General features: G+C 40.3%; 1 protein-coding gene across 8 annotated transcripts in view; it reads right to left on the reverse strand.

The window, feature by feature from the left end:
• TBXAS1 (thromboxane A synthase 1) overlaps nucleotides 1-22265 on the reverse strand; it is a 239217-nt gene that overhangs the window by 130099 nt on the left and 86853 nt on the right. For 6 of the 8 annotated variants that reach the window (XM_057420685.1, XM_057420693.1, XM_057420690.1 and 3 more), the window contains one exon: nucleotides 16032-16084. The exons of 1 other annotated variant lie outside the window; for it this stretch is intronic. In XM_057420685.1, coding sequence (XP_057276668.1) covers nucleotides 16032-16084 — 53 coding nt within the window. Of the gene's footprint in view, nucleotides 1-16031; nucleotides 16085-17712; nucleotides 17879-22265 lie in introns of those variants that run through there. One more of the 8 variants, XM_057420689.1, reaches the window with a different exon arrangement.

A 22265-nucleotide genomic window follows, 5' to 3' on the forward strand; every position in this document is an offset into this window, starting at 1 on the left:
TTTAATTCCTGACTGTATTAAAAATATCACGTAACAAGATGCTCAGACACTAGCGCACACTTTCTGCACCGCTCTGTATTGCTATGCTTCCACCTCTTTGTCCACACACCCGAGATTAAAAATGCTATCTTCTACATACCAAGAACCTCTGCGCTATCTCAGACTTGCACCTTGCCAAAAGACCTCTGCTTTCTGACATGCTTAAGGAAGTATCAAAAAAGGAAGAAAATTCCAGCATTATTTATATTCTCTGCACCACTAAAAGCACTGCTATTTTTAAAGGAGCTCCTCCCTTGTCAGGTGCAGTAACAGACTCATGGTATGAAAGTAGTATATTTAGGGTTGACAAAAAGGAGAAGCAGGGCTGATTGGGGCCATTACAAGGTGTAGAGCTGGTAGACTCCTTCAAGTACCTTACACCAGGGAGCAAACAAGATCTACTTCTGGGCATCTCTAATCCCAGCCAGGGCTTAACAACTTGAGGGTGTCACACATTTACTAATCCCTTCCCCCCCTTCCAAGTGAGCAGTGCAGGAAACGCAGACTCTGCATGGCTGTGTTAATTCATTCATGAAATGAAGTAGATGACATTTACCCACATATAAGGAATGACAGGGATTAAATTAAGCTCACAAAGTGCCATGAAGAGAGAAAAAAAAAAAAAAGAAAAGAAAAGAAAAAAACCACCACTCAATTATACAAGCATATTTGGCAATCTGTGTCCATTTCTGAGGAAATCTGAGTCCCGATCCAAATGCAAGTATAAAAAATTATGCCCCCTTTCAGGGCTTGGAAAGAGAAGCAGCAACGGGGATGGACATGAATAACAGAATGGATTCTGCTCTTGCTCCAGGTGGGCTGCAGGAGATCCATGTTCTGGGCTATGCTCCTCCACAGCTGGGGAGCTGCCACTTCCCAGGGCTGGTGGGGGTTATTTTTATCCTGGCAACTGGACTAAGATGATTGCCACCACTGCCACCGTGCTGCGTGCTTGCATCATACCGCTAGCGCTGATTAGCTGCATCAGTATTCCACTTCATTAATGCTCAATGAAAGCTGTAAATAGGTTACTGCTTTTATAGGATGCTACTGGAAATTAGAAGCACTGTTAAATTAATAAGAAACCAGTTGCTCCTCCCACACCTGGGTGTACAGTGCTATGGCTACTGGGTGACGCTGAAAGCGCTCATAGCTCTTGACCTCAGCAAGAGTGCGAGAAGGTGGTTTCTAAATCTTTTCCCATGGTCTTTCCCATCAAGCTTGGACTGTATTAGTCTGTGTTTTGTTACCCATGTTTACACTGTGACATTTTCACCAAAGCTTGTTTTGTCTGCACTCATTAAAGCACAGTATGCCTCACTGACCTCATGTGATGGTGCAGCAGACATTTCCTGTGGGTTTCAGCATATTTCTCTGCCCAGCCTTTCTGTGGGTTTGCAAAACAGATACAGCCTGAGAGCAGTCTCATCTTGGGCTCTTCTCACCTAATTCACTACCAAAATGCTCCTTCGCCATACCCTGAGAGAAAAATCATCAGGTCACTATTTCCAGTACATTGGATTACTTTTTCTAGGCAAGGCTGCCTCTGGGAGATGGCAAACTTTCTGCATCTCCAAACTTTACTTGCTACCATCTACACAGTGTTCATTTGTATGAGTCTATTATTTATATTCAACGATGATACCTATCTTTATCGGTACAGTGAAAAAAATAAAGGCTACAAGATGGCTGAGGAGGGTAAGCAGACAATGTTATTCAGGCTAAACAAGCGCAGCCTTTTCTCCATCTTTTTTTTCCATGTAAGGGAGGGAGAGGGATCTGCTGAGTGCTTATCCTGATTTCTAGTCAGGAGCTCTAAGCAGCTTCCCTTGACAGACAGGTAAGCAATTTCTGGGAAACAACAGACAGTATTACTCTGGGAGAGCTACAGCCATTTTGTACAAGATAAATGGAGACAGAGCAGTGCATTTGAAGATGAGGGATGACGTGATGCTGTATCAAATAATATGGCTAAGATAACATGTAGAAGAGGGGCATGCAGCACAGGGCTGCTTTCTGGCAGAGCAAGCGGTTGCCATGCGAAGGGTGGCTGTGAGGTTAGGGAAGATCCTCCAGAAATCAGGAGAGCATGCATGTACCATGGTTCAGGCTCCAAGGAAAATTCTGGGACAAGGGACAAAAAGGGGAAAGCATATGTGGGACCATAAGGAAAAAATGAAACAGGAGGGAGGTCAAGGATTTAAATATAATTTGTGATACTATGACATCATAAGATACAACACGCTATAGAACAATTTGACTATAATAAAACCACAAGTATAAGAAAATTGCTAGTTCCCTGCCCATCACTAAACTTCATATAGGCAAACACGCCTCAAGGTGACTAAAACAAAACCTGTGTGATCTGACTTCTGCCTCCCATAAAGCATTTCTGACCATGATAAAACTGAGTTTTGTATTATTTTCCTTCCCCACGACCTGACATCAGAGTACAAAGAAAAGCCATACATAAGTCTGCATTTCTACAACCTTCATCTCAGATACACCTTACTTCTCAGGGCCAGGACTCAAGTGTGACTGGATTTTTTCACATCTGTAGCTTTGGCTAGCCATTTCAGGCCTGAAGGAAAGAAAAGGCTTTCAGAAAACACTGGGTACCTCTATCTGCTAAAAAGTCATGTCCTCATGCTTATCTTCAAAAGATGCATTCAGGACAGAGGCATTCAAAATCAGTAGGCTCTTTCTGTTTATACAATACAATACTTCATTTTTATATAATTTTCTTTCAGTCTACTCCTCACTGGCATTTTGATCTTAAATCAATGAAAGATTTACAATATATCGCACACTATCCCTTTTTATTCTTTTGCTTTGTTTATGTTACTGCAGATGCATGCACATCTGAAATAATATTGGTTTAATATTAGAATATTATAATCCTTCAATAATAAATAGGACACAATGTACTGATTTTTTGCATCCTAAACATAACACGATGAAATGAGTAAGTCAAATTGAGTTTTGCGTGACTACACATGCATACATTGTTTTGTTGAATAACAAGCAAGACACTTAGACTTGGTCTTGGCTAACAGCCTGAGGATATCTGAAATTTAAGCAAATGAAAGCAGGGTTTCATAAGTGGGAACCAATGGGCAACCCATTCATCTTGTTCGTGCACAATGAAGACACAGATCCCACCCAACTCTGTAAAGCCTTACTCAGGCAAGTAAAGGTTTGCCAGACTGGCCACGAGGGGGATAGTCACTGGGACATGGTTTTTCTTCCCGATCTGCCTTAAAAAAACATGTTGAAACAAAGAAAGAAAGGATAGCAACCACCTACTGAGCTCCTGGGAATGTACTTTTCTTATGCTACAGCATACAAAACACACACAGGAAAGATTCATTTTTTAATGCTTGCATACCTATGGCAGTGTGTGCTTCTCCTATGCATTCTCAAGATTTACACACATGCACAGAATCATTTAATTTTGTTAATGCATTATTAAATGCACGCTAAGCCTCCAATAAAAATAATTTCCCAATGCTTTATGCATTTATCATGAAACCACTAGCAGAATTCTTTACAATTAAAATGCTAGCTGTACACATGACCAAACTAAATTATCTAGGGAAATGGCTAATATCTGATCATGTGGAAACATTAGAACGCAGGGCTTTGTTATAGGGCTAGAAGGAAGAAATTGATGTATTTTCTTACAGAAAAATCGAAATGATAAGAATATTTTTAATAGTAGAAACCACTGCAGCTCCAGGAAATTTTCCTGAATCAATTCAATCCATGTCGTGCCAGACTTTAAAAACCCATTAAAAATAACCGTGATAAATTTCCTAACCTCTTTCAGTGCACCACACAAAAGACAAAGAGAACTGCAATTCAACAGAGATAGAAAAGGAAGAAGAGAATGGAAAAACCTGATAGCTTGTATATCAGCAGTAACATCCTCGCTAACAACAACGGGCAGATCTGCGCCACAAAGAACAAGAGGAGCAGGAGTGATGTGTACAGCTGACAATGGCACTCCAAAGTAATGACTTCCAGGAAAATCTGCTGTTACAAATGGACAACAGGCTGCTGAGAAGTAGTTGAGTCATGACTTTCATAACATGGCAAATTATTTCAGCCTGAAAAAGAACATACTGAAAAACAGGATGTATATAGCTCTGTTAAGGCAACTACGGGGACAACATCCTATAAGCAGCTAATATGCTCACCTGGTTTAAATTATTAAACCTTGCTGAAATCCATGCACATTCAGGGATTTTCCCCAGTATTTAATATGTAGTCATAAGCCACAGATCACGTTTCAAACAGTAATATTAGCAAGAGCACTGCCTAGTTGACCTATTTTCCACTTAACCACACTGTACACGTTATCAGTTGTAACAAGCACACTTTTCTCACTGCTCCTTTTTTTTGTGTGCGTGTATGTTTGTATAATATATACATCACCATATGTGCGTGTATGTTTGTATAATAAATGTTATATACATCACCATATCCTGAAACAACCCAAATCCCAGAGGACGGAAGAGTACTTTGAGCCCTCTCCTATTCCATGAATGGACCCTTCCTCCATGGAGCAGCAGGCAGTGTTCACCCACCTCCTTCTTCTCATGGCCAGCCAAGGTGCAGTATATCACACCAACACTGGCAGCCAGTTCACGCATGTGCGCTGCACGCATTTGAACTCTCTTCACAGCTGCATTAAAACAGCTGTCCCGGGCCCCTTGTCTATCTGCCTGGGGACATGAGTGAGACGTAGACTTGGGAATTTCTTCTCTTTGGTTTGGTGACAGCTGCTTGGCTGAAGACCTCAGGACTCCAGTGGACTGCTTAATTTCTGAGTCTTCCGAGTAAATGTTATTGTCCAGCGACACTTTCCTTTGTTACTCCTCAAACCGTCTGGATCTCTGGAGCCTGCTGGAGCAGTTTCCTAGAGCCCTTCCCTCCAGACAGTTGTGCATACATGAAACATCAGCATTCGTACTTGAGATTTCTAAGAACGTTTCTGAATCAAAAATTGCAGTTTTAACTGCTCAAAATCTACATAGAAAAAGATAAAATTAAAAGATCTGAAAGCAGACACACGTAAACACTTCATGCTCATTCTAAATATACAGGTATTGGGGCAAGATCAAGTGATTTGATCCGCAAGCAACAACAGAGGTACAGCACAGATACAACCCACCCAATCTATTCATAACGCCTATAAACAAAGCAAAAAAAAACCCCAACCCTCCTAGTACAACTGTAGGATGTGCCGTCACTGAAGTAAATATATTGATCTATCAAAAATGATTGAAGACTGACAATAAAAGGGTTATAAACGCTTAGAAGAAAGAGAAGGCAAAATCACAAAAACAAACCCACTGAAAAACTCCCACCTGCATTCACAGGGAAAAATGGACTGAAACAATAAAACATGATGGCAGTGCCTGTACGTTTTTGATAGCTGCCCCTCCCAAAACCTGGAACAATCTTGCTATAAACCAAGCAAATAAAAATGTAAATGCATGAGCAACTGTCAGGGGAATTCAGACTTCATGTCCTGTAGGCAAAGAAGGTAGGGGATAAAGGTAGGAAAGCAGGAGAAGGCACCACTTTTAATATTTGTAATTATTGATCACGCTCTCCTCACCTGAAGCCTTTTTAGTGCAGCAGAGACCTTGCAGTTAAATATGCAATGCTGCCTGCATGGCAGCTTTGGTGCTGCTAGCAACACCGGCTTGTCCTCTGACCTTAGCACAATCCACTGCGTAGATTCCTCAAGCAGGAGGTGGCAGGATGATACAGGCTATGGATTTTGGGGGTGTCAGCCAGTGCCAGTCATGTCAACAGCTGCCTGGAAAAATCCAATACTCAAAATGGCAAGCCCGAAAGAGGGCTGGGATGGGGAAATACACTGAACACAATGCCCAGAGCAGTCCTTTGAGTATGTATAAACACAGTGGCGTATCAAAGGGGTATCAGAATCTACTTGAAGGTTTAGAAACTGCTTATTTGTTTAAATATTTTGCTAAGGAAACAAACATGAGGTAAATTACAGTAGCTTCATAAACTTTATTCTGTTCTACTGATGAAAATCCAATTGCATTATCATTGGGCAAAAGTATATAAAATGCAGCTGACATGGGAAAAAAAGTGGGTATGTAGTAAGAAGTTTAGGTACTTCAAGTCTTAATTTTCCCTTTTCCGATGTTGCAATACACTTCTCTGTCTCAAAAATCAGAATTTAAATTATTTTATCAGAAATTAATTTTATATTTAATGGTTCCCACATGACGTTATATTACCATATGACCTATTTTAACATTTGCCTCTATGTTGCACTTGTAGACCTACTTTCTCTTTCTCCTGCCCCATGCATGGTTTATTTCCTACTGGGTCAAATGGACAGCCAGCGGACATATAAAATAGTTAGGCTGCTTTGATAAGATTTTACTTTGGCCCTTCACAGAGTTTTATTTCATAAGATGATCCACGTGATAAAAGATCCCAAAGAACCAAGATCCTCTCATGTCACACTGAAAGACTCTGCAGCAATTCCCAGTGTCCTCTGCCAAGATTCTTTTTCGATAAAATAGATTCCAACATTGACAGAAAAGCTTGGATTATTGCAAGATATAAAATATCTACTGCTACCCCTTGCAAAGTCAGAACACTGCTCCAAACTCACACTTCTTTTTTCTGCATACTACTTTAAGACATCTGGATATGTCTTGGAATTTGCTGTACAAAGCCTAGTTTTATTCAATAGGCACTATCATCCAAAAGTTGAAGTTATATAACATGACAGAGACCTAAAAACATCAGGTCAAGATCTTCAAATAGTCATGGCTTCATGCCTTTAATGGAACTACACTGAAGTAAACACCAGCTTGAATGTACAGACCACTATTTTCAGGCTTGTTTATGTGGAGGAGAGAGGAGATTTGGGGACAAGACATGAATTGAATCTTCATACACTAGAAAAATACACTAATCTTAATACACTAGAAAAAGTTCCTACGGGAGCACACCCCTATAGATACAGTAATTGCTTGGGGAGATGGTAAGGATTTTTCCCTGATGTAGTTTGTGTCGTTCCAGAATGGCTGCGTCTGTGCATGGGAGGTTTTTTGACATTACTATAGCTGTTTAATTATACCAATATGATTTTATCAGTATGACTAAAATAAATCCTCCTTCAAGACAAGCCTTCAGGTTTAGCCACCAAATTTAATGGAAGGAAAGAAAGACTCACAGTCCCCAGGGTAATGGTAGCTTAGCTCATTCCATGCTCCCAAAGTTAGGAGGAAAAAAACAAAAGAACAACAGCTGAAAAAAACCTTCTTTCTCTGCAGTGGGCTATACTTTTGCCTAGTGCCTGATGAAATCATACCCAATTCACTACCAGCAGAAGGTCTGACATAAAGCAGACTCTCCAGGGAAAGAAAAGAGGTAGCCGAACAGAGAAAAAAGGTAATTTGAAGATGGTGCTAAACCAACAAAGAAAAAGGAGATATTTTGTTCCCCTTCTAATAAAACATAGTAGACTAGAATTGATCCCCAGACTAATAAGGTAGAGGAAAAACTAAAACCTATATACAACTAAACAATAAAAACGTAATGAAGAGATTTATGGAAGTACATAAAAACTTTGGAATGACGTAAAAATTGTCAGGTCATGTTACTGTTTTCAGCTCAACATGGGTTAGAAAAACAGGAAGGAATAAAAATTAGAGCATGGAGAAAAAATACCATAGGGCTGAAGATGATGGAGAGAAGAGAAAGAAAAGAAAGGCAGAGCAAATACTGGGGGGGGGATATGAGGAAATTACAGCAAGAAGTATGAATGCAAAGCCCACAAGACAAGTTTGCCAATGTAATCAGGAAAAAACTAACAAACCCCAGAGCCAACAAAGTTGTGACACCATTAAAGGACAACAGGCAGCAATTGATTGGAAGCATCTCCATAGATACCTGGCAAAGCATGGTGATCCTCAAAGAGGAAAACAGGACTATTTTTAAGAAACTAAGTAAGAAACATCCCCAAGCTATTAATGTGAAATGTTTTAGTGTCCTAAGGGACAGAGGCCCCACAACGTCTTGTCTCAGGACTCTCCGGCATCAGGAGAGAGGGTCTAACCAACACCTGGTTGCATGACCAAGGAGGGCAGGAGGAGCTCCTGAGTTGCAAGATTAAAGTTGATCTGCTTCCAAGGCTGCCAAGAAAAGGAAGGGGACATACACACACATTGGGAGAGATGATGCATTTTCCTCCCTCTGTGCAGAGTGGGGGGAAATGATTCAGGAACTTCATTTAAAAATTACCATGCATGACAATAGGAACACCAGTTCATAATCAGATACATAGCGAGTGAAGCCAGAAACCATTAATAGCTACTGAACATTACATATTGTACATTTCCACTTCAGGTTTGCATCGATATTTCTGGGTGCTGCAGGAAATTCTAATGAAAGCATTTAATATGCACAGCAAAACCTACAATACTGCTGTTTTCCCACACTTTCTCATAGGATTGCTATACTGAAATAATGCCTCAGATTTTTCAGCCTTTCAAAAGCCCTCACCTGCTTCTTCACAAATGGTGGGAAGAAGGGGAGAACTACAAGGCAGACTTAGGAGTCTGTTAAGATTAACAAATGCAGGCTTTGATAGACGTTGAAGAGGGTAGATCAAGGTGAAATTAAGTCTAAGATACTAGGCTTTATAATTGTGGGGTTCACACAGAATATTTCCTCCCCCTGCCCTAAATTAGGATGACACAGTCGGATATGCAGGTGCTGATCATGAGAGTTATGTGATACAAAGAGGCGATCTGTTTAGCAGACTCATCTCAGTTCTTTAAAAACGATGATCTTAAGCATTAATTAGCTAAGAAGCAGGCAGTACAGATCAAAGGTTACCCATGCTGTATGAGGTGTAAAATGCTCCTTAGGCAGCACATTTTCAAAAAACTCTTTCAGCTTTCAAATAATCTTAACCTGGTGCTCACAAGGACTATGCTTTAACAGCTAAGTTCTGTACTACCAGCATGCCAGGAAACAGGGTAGTGAAACACCTCCCTGTGAACAAATGGAAGCAAGACCTCCTCCTAGCCAAAGCTGCTACCTGCACATGCAGAAGCAGACCAAGATTTAATCAGGTTCCTCAAATGCTAAGAGGGGTATATTACAAAGGTCAGCCCTCCGCTTTCCTCGTCAGTCTCAGGAGCTGACACAGTTCTGGCCAATCTCACATAGCCTTTCTGCATCTGGCTAATGCTATCTCAGCGGAGCTGTACCAACCATGGGATTTCCCTCTATGCAAACACTCACTGAAACTACAACCACAGCAGTTTGCACATGCCGAGTACAAGGAATAAGCATCAGGAGTATGGTGCAGGTGACATGCAGTGTCCTTAGCTGCCTTGCCAAGAACATATAAAACATTGTCTGTTTCATTTGGTTGGATTTCACACTCTCTTTCCAGAGGTGTAAAAGATTACATCAGGTCTTTGACTTACATTGGCTTGAACAGCTGCAGCGGAGTCATGGATCAGTCAGGGATGTAGGAAAGGAACTTGGAAAAAGCACAGCAGTGAGCACATGCCTGCAGCTTAGCCACCTCACAGCAATGTCTGGAGTCTCAAAGAAGAGAGAAAGAGCTTTGCATGCAGAAGAGTTTACCACTTGCATCAAACGTTTCCATCCAGATTGCTTTGCCTGCTCTGAGGTCTTGGACAGTGACATTTCAGTGGGCTTTTGAGTCTTTGCCTGTGAATTGCTAGAACACAAGTGACCCTGGGAGCTGACCAGGTCAGCAAGAGGCTACAGTAACAAAGGAACAGCCATCACAGAGTAGACCAGATCAAGTTGCATGGTTCTCATGGGAGGTCACAGTCCATGCATAAGATTTGTCAATGGCTAAGAAGAGCTGATTAATAAATACCTCCAACATTACTAGTACTAAGCATCAATTTACAATGCTCCAGAAACCTAAGTATGTTTGAAACATGCCAGAATTAAATTACTCAACTAACTTACCATAAATTCTGCCTATAAACTGCATCCCCCAGGTCTTCATATGCAGAACTTAAAAGACTCCATAATGATCAGGCAGCCCACAATGTGATTACAACTGTAACAACAGCACTAGACTCCAATGCTCAAAACAGCGTGATATGCCACCTTTTGGCATCAGCCTCATAAAAGGCTGTTTTTAAGACCAACAGCTCTGGAGAGAAGAGGAGAAACTGGTGATGATATACCCGTAAGTAACTCACAAAACTTGTTCCAGCAGCTCGATTTAACCATTGGAACCAACTATAACCAATACCTTAATTATGGTTAAGTGTGGGGATTCAGATGGAGATGCAGAACTCTACCACAATGCTACATTTCTGCCAGGAATATTGTTGGGTTTCTTTTTTTAATTTTTTTTTTTTAAGACAAATTTTTAAAAATAGGTTACTATTAAAAAATTCTGAGAGCATTGATTAAAAAAAAAAAGGAGGTCTGAAAGTTTAATTTTACAATGTTTAAGATTCTCCTGTTTTTCAGTCAATTTTTGAGATAATCTCTCCATTTTAGAGAGAATGGCTAGTACATTACACAGTGGAGCAATAAAATTGCCTACATGCAAAGTACTGTCAAAAGAGAGGGTGGGGAGGGAAAAGAAATATTTTTCTCCCCATTAACTTCCTTCAGCTACCATAAAGCTAGGTGTTTATGTGTACCAACAGCAGTAAAAATATTTTTCAATCACAAATGCAATTGTTTCCTTTATGTCCCTGATTCAGCAAGGTAGATAAACCTCTGCCTAACTTGAAGCATGTTGAGTAATGCCATTGACTTTAATGGGATTACTCATGTGCTCAGAGTTAGGCACATCTTAAATGATTCTACTGTATTGTATCCATAGTTTGCAGAATTTAAAGAAAAGATAGAGATAACTCTAATTCACAATAGCAATTTTAGAGCTGATTGACAATCCTACAGAGTCAGAGGACCTTATGAGAACACATAAAATGAGGAAACAGTGCGGAAAAAAAATATCTTTCTGCAATATGAAAGACTTGACTCTGGCCAAAAATGTGTATCACTGTTTAACAAAACAAAAATCCAGGCCAACGAGGCTACCAAAACTCTTTATCAGGTTAATTCTGAGACAGAGATTATGAAGAGGTACAGAACAGAAATAGGAAGCCTGTTTTTCTTCCCTCCCCCCCATCCTTGCCCAGGTATGTTTTTTTTCTATTTGAAATACAAAAAGTAAATTGTTTAAAATAGCAAATAAAAGGAAAGACCATGTAAGTCCATTAGAGCCCAGTGCAAAACAGGAAATCAAACAGGATAAGATTGCTTCATAAAACTAAATCGTTTCTTTACGTGGGCCTTCAGGGACAAAGATAAGAATACCTGTCCTGGGACTACTCTTTCCACATGAAGCAGAGATATTAAAAAGCTTGTGAAATTAAAATGGTAATAAAGACAATGTTTCTTTAGGCAAATTAACTGCATGATGAAGATATCAGCTGCTCTGGGCAGGATGAAATCCTGCCCCTATCCACCTTAGGTTTGCCCCTAGGTGTTTGGGAAGGCAGAAGGAAGGATAAGGCCTTGAGAAGTGTTCCAGATGCACAGATTCTCAAAACACAAGTCCCTCTTCTGTCCCCAAATGAGGAAAACCCCAAAGCTCCACAGTGACGAACCAGTGTACCTCAGCCCTGATGCAGAGGCCAGAAGCAGCAGTGAGAAAAGCGCTTTGATTATGAGCTCATATGTAGAAATGCTAGCTTGTGCCATCTGCAGCGACATTTTTTTGGGAGAGAAGAAGTCAAGCGTTAATACAGAACCAACTCTGGCTACACAGACTTTTGAAAAGCTGTCAGCTGCCAGCATAGCTTACAATCACAACTCACCCCTGGACACATTTCAAATTAGTGACTGGCTCCATGATCTATCCTAATCCTTTAAACCACCCAATCATTTAAGTGCCAGACTTGATCTTGGTTCCAATAATGACTTATTTAGAAACCATTTAAGGAATATTAGGAAGTCTTTCAGGTAAAAAACCCTACCAAACAAAAAACACTACCCACAGATCAGACACTGAGTAACCCCACAGACACCTTGAGATAAATCACCTCTCCTATTTAAAGTTTCTTTCTTTGTATTACTTAAATATGTGCTGATGTAACCTATGGCAAAACAAGATACTTCCTATATGGAAACGGAGTTTCATTCACACCTGTGTTGTCTCGAGATGTTTCAGGAATGCCAGCACCTTGACATGCTTCCTGTGGTACTGCGCTGATCTGGGTATTTTTATGCTGGAGGCCAGCACGCGTAGGTGCAGTTTGCTGCTGGCTGTTTTATTAGGGATTGAGAATGATTTATAATTACTCTTAATGATTTCAGATCTTGTCAGAAATAGTCTCATTGACTCCTTCTGCCTATTAGAAAATACAGGTTTTGAGTCTGTTGCCTCCTTTTGCCAGTTCACAACCTGACAACCCTGAGCTCAAACACCCCAATTGTCTTCCACTTTCTAGAGGTGGCTTAATCCAAACTCCACCACCTTGCTACCCCTAGACCCATCTCTTCGTCTTTGCCTTGCTTTGTTCTTGTCCTCTTCAACACCTACTCTGCTACATAATTGTTCAGACTTCTCACAGCAGGTTGAAGTTGAGAGGTTAAGTGAAGAGTAAGCATAGGGTTTCACCTGCTGCAAGCTCTTTCTCATGCAACAGGACGTGAAGAAAGAGTGTCATCCTACAAATTCCACTGAATTGTAATCTACCATATTTACTCTTTGATTATACACAGTGAGGTCTATGCTATGAACTCTTACACTCTTCCCCACACCCAAACGCATTGCCACAGTCAAAAGCAACATAGGTTCATTCATCCCAGAGGCAATCACCTGCCTGCTTGGGGCTCTGTTGTATTTTCTGTTCCTTCACTGGTAGTGTGTTGTTGGGCCAAGAATATATTACTTATTTTGGCACTAACCTCCAGGTCCAAATCAGCCATACAGACTTACAGTGCTGTAAAGTCATAATGATGCAATCACACAAGAGTGGTCAAATGCTTATGAAGTGTGTATATAAAGTAAAATTAACTCGCTGCCTCTGCAGCTCTGCTCATATTGTAGGAGTTGCTTTTCTAATTCCATGATGTATGCTCTCCCTCTTTATTTCACCTTTTCAACCCTGTTTCTCTGCCTGCTCTTACCACTGTTTCTGATCAGTAGCCATGATCTACAACTGAAATGGCACAATTGGATACAGTGGGGCTGAAAATAAACTATCAAAACATCAAAGCTGATCCAAAAAATAAGTGACATAAGCCACTAATTTCCACAGAAACCATGACTACCTTTCCTGCAAAACTCCTACCATAAAAAGGAAAACATTCAAAACAAACCTTCACATGTATCAGCACACTGCTTTCCAAATTAGATATTTTTCACTTTTTATTTTTGTTATGGAGAACTAGAACACCTATTTTAGAGGAGGCATTTTTATAGATGGTACTCCAAACTATAGCTGAGCCAAAGACTACCATTCTGTTACAGGATCTCTCCAAAAGTCACATCAGTCACTCGGATTTCCCTGTTGAATAGAAATGGCCCAACTCTGGTTTTGCACCAAACTGAAGCTGTTTGTTTCTGCCTTGGCTTCCATCTTGGGCCACCTCTGTATGAAAACAGACAGTTTTCACAACACACACTCACAAGTGAAGACTATTTGCATTGTCTCTCTCTGTAAAAGAGTAATCCCATCACCTCTCCTTTGGATCTGCACATGAGAGTGAAGGAAAAAAAAAATGCTTTTGTGACCTACAAAAGCCTTACTTGAAATAATTCTCTACGACTTGAGGCCTTTTGGAATAGAAGGGTTATATTGTTTTGACTTGATTAAAGCTGAAAAGTTGATTTGACATCCTGTTGTCAAGGAAACCAATTCACACACAAAAGAAAACAGTTGTGATGGTATCATTCAGACTATTCAAGTGACCTTAGAAAGAAAAAAAGGCTTCAGTTCCAAAGATTTGTATTCAACTCACTTCACCACTGGTAGAAATAAAGATCATTGCTCTTTATGCTTACTGGAAAACAGTTCTCAATATGGAAAAAACAAAATGCCACATCTTCTTCCAACTGCCAGATCCAATACTTTGCTGGGACTGTACACATAAACGCACCTACCATTTATTACCTATTTCAAAGAAGCTCAGGAAGAACCACACAGAAGACATATAAGGAAGGAGAAGGAATTTCGTTAGTTGACAGGACGGTGATAAATACCCCCCGACACATACCACACCTATTGAACAGCAGCTTGCAAGCCAAGCTTTAAAACATCCTCCTCAGCTACAAATAAAGCTTACCTCGAGCACAGCAGTGTTTGAGCCCAGCTTTGTTTTCCTGGGAGACAGCAAATAGCAGCATTTTTTTTTTCTCTGCCAGCCTCCTAGATCCCTCCAAAATGGAATTGTTCATTTGTGCAATAAATGGGATTCAGGTATGCCCAATCTGCTCTCTCCTCCTACTGAGATTATCCCAAAGAGGCAGAACCGTCCTGCTGACCGCTACCACCATCATCTAGCTTTGCAGCCCATATAAGTCTCACTGAAGTTTAATTTCCTGACAGCTGTGGGTAGATTGGAAATATGAAACTTTCTATCTATCCATTCTCACACTGTAATTATACATCTCTTTCTCTGATGACATAGCCTCTGCCTGGCCGAGTAAGCAAGCAGATGACTGACTAGCAATTTATCTGGAATTCAGATTAGGAAAAAAATAGGCATGATATTAATAAGGAGAGAAATACACTGAGGAACAAATGCCAGTGTTCTTACATTATTGTCATTTATGGGCATCATACCAAAGGTCATGGAGATAATAAGCCTCAGTCATTTTCCATTTGTTACACAACATACAAATTGCCACAGTGTTAATGAATATCTTTCCCCACTCCTGGCCAGCCAAAACACTGTATTATTTCTTCTTAGACAAGCACCTAACCCCTGGAATTCATTATTTCCATCACTTCTTTGTCCTTAGGGCTGAGCACAAATGCCACAAGGCAGCTGTGACTGGAGCATCAAATGCTTCATATGCCTGAGCCTGACTTCTTTTTGATAGAGCATTTTTGCTGGAAGTTCATACAATGCATATTTATATTATTTATGATCATCTATGCACACACAGTCATATATGCTCTCTTCTTGCAAGCGTCTTAAGCCCCTTGCAGAACACACAAAAAATCTTTTTCATTTACTCTACTTTGTAGATATCGTTTGATACTTATATATTGAAATAATAGTTATGCTAGAAACACCAACTGACCACAGCAATAGAAGTTACCATGAAATAACTGAATTTCCACTTAAAATTATGACAACTGGAAAGTAGTTCTTGGAATATTCACATAAATGCAGAAGGGCTCATATGAAGGAATATACTGCTTAAACCCTCTTTACTCCTAATAAACTCCTAAGAGCTAAGATATCACAGCTGAGCTATAGAGAGAGTAATGCCTCATTTCTAATCTGTACTTCATTGTATTTAAAGTTTAGGAATTTTGCATAAATATGGATAGCAACAGCTGAACTAAATTCATACTATTTCACAATCTGAGGGTTTTTTTAAGATGATAAATTATACTGTAAGTTTAATTACGGTTCACCATAAGTATAAAGAATATGCAGATGAAAAGAGAATATTGAAGGCTGGTAGCTTTGTATAGTTGTGAAAAAGACTAAACTTTATGTGCATAATTAAAATTAGAAAGAAATGAATGAAGGCTAACATAAATTGCTGAACTAAAATAAGCCAAGGTTACTTTCTGCGTGTAATCAAACAACCTCCACCTCTGTCTAACCAAACTAAAACACCACACACTGCATTTTAATGAACATCTTATCTTGGTATTTTCTCCTCTCCCACCTAGCAAACCCAAACAGCAAAAGCCAGGACAAAAACAAGCTGATGGCACGGCTAAGCTTACCCACAAACAGGTCCATACTCTGTTATGAGTTTTGTGTGGTTTTCCCAAAAGCCCTGGATAAAAGAAAAATGACAAAGTATTTTAGAACAGTACTTAACAGAGAACCTATTATGCAGTGTTGCTAAGACTCACACTAAAGCTTTGAACCTCAACTAGGACAGCTATGGTATGGCAGGGGGTTGGAAGTAGGTGATCTTAAGGTCCTTTACAACCCTAACTGTTCTATGATTAATTCATGACCCCACCCTCCTATCATTGTCTATCTGTGACAATAGAGTCTGGAAATCATGACTGAAAAAAAAAAAAAAAAAGACCCAACCCCAAAAAAGACCTGGAAACCCTCGACGCATTTTTCATCAGGGTTTTTATGCTCCAAAATACGTTACCACTTAATGACTATCATTTTTTTTAAGCAATTTCATGATTAGGGTCCTGTCAATATTCTCTTACGTGTGTGTGGATGGAAAAACTGACAGAGAAATTAGTAGCAGAATAAGCATATGACTTACTACACTCAAGAGAAACACAGGGAATGTGTAAAAGGTTTTCTTGGTTTGCTTTTAGTTATATTATTAAAAAAAGCCAAACAACCCAAACCTGCAAAGCTGGAGTTTAACATGAGGCAGTCACCTGGGACACACTGCAGAACAGCAAGCAGATTTATTTTAACAAACTTTTAAAATTTTTACTGTGTTTCATATTCATAATTGATGAAAATTGGTATCCATTTATCTAAATAAACCCGCCACTAGACTAAATTGTTAGCGTCCTAAATGAATTCAAATTGATTAATCTGAAAGAAGGTGTGCGAATGTATCCCTAAAGTGAATAGGAAAAAATCTGTTTTAACAAAACTGCAATATTTGAGAATCATACTGCATTGTGCTTGTAACTTGTCTATGGAAACATAACACATTTGACTGCATTAATCTGCATTTATATTAATTCAAGAAAGACTATTGTGCTCTATCTTCATTCTTCAGAGAAAATTCACTAACAAAGCAGAATACTTACACCTCATATTGATTCTTCCCTGTTTTTTATGACATACTGAAGAATATTGGCTAGAACAATATGAACTATTTTAAATACATTAACTACAGACATAAATAAACAAGACCATATAATGTGTGCATGCTTTGGGACCCTTTTACCACACTAAGCAAAAGAAAATCTGGTAATCAAAAGTAGTTAACCTATTTAGCACCCAAATTAACACAGAATTTGCATCACCTACAGTCCTCCCCTTATAAAACGCTTGATTTGTTTTTTATTCTTATATACAGCTGTGCTTTATTTATTTTTATATCCTGGACTTGCAATATGTTTTTTCTAAAGGACAATATGTCTTCAGGTTAATGCAAGCACTTCAGGTTTTCCCTAAGGTACACAAAGTTAAAGCACTGGATGGTGTGTAAGAAAACACACTAAAGATAAAATTATGAAAGTGCTGGTTTAGATGATTACTTAAAAAAATATATATATATATATATATATATATATATTCTCATCTGGAAAATATTTTACTATTGAGGCAAGCAAAAAAGCCTCATCCATTAGCACCCGTAATCTAAGGTGAACAAAGCCTTTGTAATACCACAAATACAAACAGCTAACTCAAAAAGGCTTTTATCTGTAAACACCAAGGGAGGGTAAAAGATACATACACATTCACAATGACCTGCATTTTGCTGTAGAGATACTTCAGCAGTAGCAGGATTTCAGCCTACAGTTGCTACAATTTCAGCATTACAAAGGTTGTCTACTGCCTTCCCCTGCTGATGCAAGGGGAAATCCAGGGGACAAATTCTCCCAGCACTGTTCTCCAGGCAGCCACCTAAGACTGCCCAAAGCAGGCTCAGGTCATCAATGCACTCTGACCACTTTGCCTGGCAGAGTGGCTCCAACCTGTGTACACACAGCTGAGATTTACAGCCGTGCTGAGGCACCAGAGTGACACAGGACACAGATCGAGGTTACCAGGCATTTGAACGTGGGGTGTAAAGCACAACAGCGGCTACTGCATGGGGCAGGGGGAATTCCAGTCTTGTGAGATGATGCCAAATCAGGTTTACCCTCTTGCCCACTTTCCCTCTAGCCTGAGCCTTCATTAAGGACATCCCAAAGTACATCCTGAAACTTGCCTGCCAAGTTTTACTTTGAATTGTGAGCACGTACATAGGTATTGCACTTGCTGTATCCACCAGCTGCATTCCACTGAGCCAGCAGGATATTAACATTTACAAGAAGCCTAGGCTTGAAATGATTCAGTGAAAAAGCCTTCCAGAAAACCGGCTTCTTGGAAGTGCTGCTCCTGGCTCACTCATGTAAAGGGGTCAGGGAGAGCACATTTAAAATCAAGCCTGTTAACCAATAACTGGTTTTCCACCTCCAAGTCTCATAAATGATTGCACTGGCTTAAAATTAACCACACTTCATTTTTCTTCCCCCAAAGTGAGATGTGCAAGGCTGCAGGATATGGGGGGAGAGGAGGAGTTGAAAAATATCTGGGAGAAGTTGTGAGAAAGCATCCTCAGGAGTAAAAAAAGCGCTTGTTCTCTCACTCCAGGACGCTTTCTCACATCCTGCACCACCACACACACATACACACCACTGCCTGCCTCCAGCATCCACCCCCAGGACCCAATGCTATCCTGGTCTCCTTCACAGGCACCGTAGAACAGGTCTCATCAGGCTGCCTGAGAAAGACAACCAAACAGCACATGAACAATCCTGGGAGGTTACAGTGGCTGGAACACAGGCAAGGCAGAGGGAATGTGTATATGTGTCACTTACAAGCCAGAGCATGCCTTCTGGCTGTAGGAAGCTGGGGTCATACAAAAGCATGTGTATTTCTTCTCAATAGCCATGACAAAGGCGAATGAACCAATGCGATGGTCTCAGTACACAGGGAAGGGATATGCCACATCCATGTTGCTCTGCCAGTTTTGCAGCCTGAACACTGCTTCCAGTAGACAGGTACCATGAAAACATCCTCCTCCTGCTATGAGTCATGTTTGAAGCATAGCAAGACTCGCAAGTGCTTTTGGTAACTTATTTACTCTAGCCGAGGACAAGCTGCTCCAAGGTTTATTATTGCGGGTTTGTTCAGGTTTATAACTGCAACTGTACTTACTACATACAGAAAAACTAAGCATTTGCCCATCAACAGCAACTGTTTCACTAGAAAACAGAGGTCAGGACCTCTCTTTTACTCAAGATTGCCCAGTGGGTAACATCAAGAGGGACAGCAAACTCTGAAATGGTACCTGCTGGCATGTATCCAGGGGCTTGAACAGCCATAAGATAGGAGCTATAATGAAGCAATGGGAGGGTTCAGAAGGGGATAATCAGGCAAAAAAGGAGACACGTATTCTGATTTTTTTTGGAAACCAGAAGGAAAATGAAGAGCAAAACAACACTTGGTATTCCAAGATGACACTGTGTGCACCAGGAAGAACTGTAGCACATTAAACAGTCACTCATAACAATGAAGTGTAAAAGCATTGTAATGCTATTCCAAGTCAGAAAAATCACTTAGCTTTTCCTTTATTTGGAAGCTGCAGAATACGAATTGTCATCAACAACTACTCAGGAAAGGGCTAGGGCAGGGGGAATTTGTTGTGTGTGGCCTCTACAGTGAGGTAGTGGCCTGATGACAGCCCATTATCAAACAAGATAATACAGGAGCATGAAAAGCTTCTTTCCCTGAAGAAAGCATATTTTACAGCATCTGGTATACCATGGAAACAGCAGCTCAAGTGGGCTGACTGCTGCACACCCAGAAGGCTTCTTTGTTTATATGGCTGGCAGTTGCCTCCCTACAGGGAATTTGCATTCTCCCCTTCCTCTGAGCGTATATCATCAGCTGCATCTGTGGGCAGAATCACTCATAAAACCAAACCCTACTCTCAGGAATACAGGTGCAACCCCTATGGAAGGGAAAAAGATTTGGGTCTGCATCAGCTAGAGCAAAGCCTGATCATGGCCAACCATCTATCTTGAGATACTGAACGCAAAGGGTCCAGTGTGAGCAGCACATAAATAAACGGGCTTCAGAAAGGACTCCCTCAGCTCAAGTACCCCCTTTCCTTTTTTCAATGGATTTTGCAACTGCAAGACAGATCTTTCGGCAATTTCCTCCATGTTGCATATTCACCTTGCTAGTTCCTCACAGCAAAGAAGAAATCTGCAGCAATGTCATCTTCCCTCGTTGCTGAAAATGGTTGTAGGCACTAAGCCAAAGAGGCAGTAGTACTGTGCATATGGATTTCTGGGGTATCCAACATGAGGCATATCCAATCTAGTATTATTACTTTCTCAATACCTGCAGATCTTGTGGCTGTAAACAGGGACTTAAGTGACTTTAAGGTTAAACTCAAGCTTAAGTGACCCAGACTGCATGGAGGACACTTTGAAACTTTTCAGCTTGTTGCAGCTGGAAAATAAATCATGTGGTTTAGGAACTTACCTAGAGACCTCAAGGGTTACTAGATAAAATGAAGAGGGCCACAAAGCTGGGATCCAGCAGATGCATGCACCTCACAGTAGCTCATAATTTGAACTCCAAAGAACCGACTTCCAGAATGAAACGAGGGTAGCCCTTGCATTTTGCGGTGCATTGAATGCCACAAAAGCTACTGAGCTGTGCGGAGATGTATGTGGTGTGCTCATAAAAATCCAGTGCAAGTGGGAAACATTAGCCATGCAAAAACAGACAAGTGAAAAAGGGTTCTTTTGCTGTCCGTTTCTGAAAAGCATCAAGTATTACCTTATGTCAGTCACTTACCAAGACAGCCTGGATTCAGACCTGTGACTCAGAAGCCAGAGATGCCACATCTTATCACCTGGCCCATACATGCTCCACCCTCATCACCCTGTAGTCAGACATTATGTTCTGTTTTACTGCGATATTAATAACCACAACATCATTGTATGAGTGCACACCTCAAATCGAGAGAAAAAAAAATCTATAGCTATTTATGGTACATAATAACAATGAATGACATTTATGGATGAGATTTTTAGTATTCAGTGGGCTTCGCATGTCTTTTTTCCCTTAGACCAGCAGGAAAAAAACAACTGCTAATACCCTAGTATCCAGATTGATTTTTTTTTTTTTTTTAATACAAGCTAGCATTTAATTAAAGCATCCTCGTACTGCAGCCCACTTTGAAGGGATGACCCCAGACTGTACATCATCTCCAGTAATAATCCTAGTGAAAACACTAGGATGCCAACAGACAAGAGAAGGAAAACAGCATGAACATCTAACCAGCCTGATTCCAAGCCATGTACATAGTTTGCTTCCTTTGATTGCTACCCTTAAGGCCGTCCTCTGTGTGTAATTTGGTTTAATTTATGTGTGCGTATGCCATTTCAGATTTTAAAACACATATATAGCCCTTCCAAATTTATTAAAAGCAGCCTTTCTACCCTTAATAGTTATTAAGAGAGGTTAGTGTTATGTAATTAAGTTAATCCTCATCTGTAAAGGCTAATTAACTGAACACTAATTGAATCTGCATATGAAAATTTGGACAATGCGTTCTCATTACACAATTTAAAAAAAATTGCCTGAACTAAATACCAAACAAATTATAATTTTTTATTTTTCCCTTTTACCTTTTCAGGTCTTTAATAAAAACTAGGTGGGCATTTTTATTTCTGTGTGCTACATTAGTCCTTGCTGTCGGGAACAAGAAACTGTCACATCAGTGTTCAGAGAAACTGCTCAGTTCCTCCCCTGAAAGATGGTTGTTTCCTCTCTTGCAAGAGGTCTCCTTTCTCTCTACCCTTACCCCGTGCCTTTTATCACCCTCTTTTCCTTCTGCTATCCACCACCTGCCCTAGTCAGAGGAGGCAGAGGCTCTCAGGATCAAGATGTATCACCCAACGTATCAGATGGCATTGAGAGATCACCTCAATGGCTCATATCACCCAAAAGGATCTGATGGCACCACACAATTCAGTCATGCCAATCCACTACCCCAAAGCCTGCATGCAGTCAGCTGGAAGCCACCTAGACAGTTTTGGCAAAGATCACTTGCCAATTACGTCCTAAGGAGCACAGAGTCACACTCCTCTTCTGGGTGTTCCTGCATTACAAAAGCAAAGACATGTTTTGGACCCTTTTCAGCCTTTTCATGAGACATTTACAGTTTAAAACAGTCAGGTTTCCAAGAAGGAATTAAGAAAAGCACATCATCCTTTCTGGTATTTGCTGTCTCTCCC

Source organism: Pezoporus wallicus, unplaced genomic scaffold, assembly GCF_028554395.1.
Source record: "Pezoporus wallicus isolate ANWC-B61680 ecotype Strahan unplaced genomic scaffold, APGP_CSIRO_Pwel_v1 contig_2871, whole genome shotgun sequence".
Lineage (NCBI taxonomy): Eukaryota > Metazoa > Chordata > Aves > Psittaciformes > Psittacidae > Pezoporus > Pezoporus wallicus.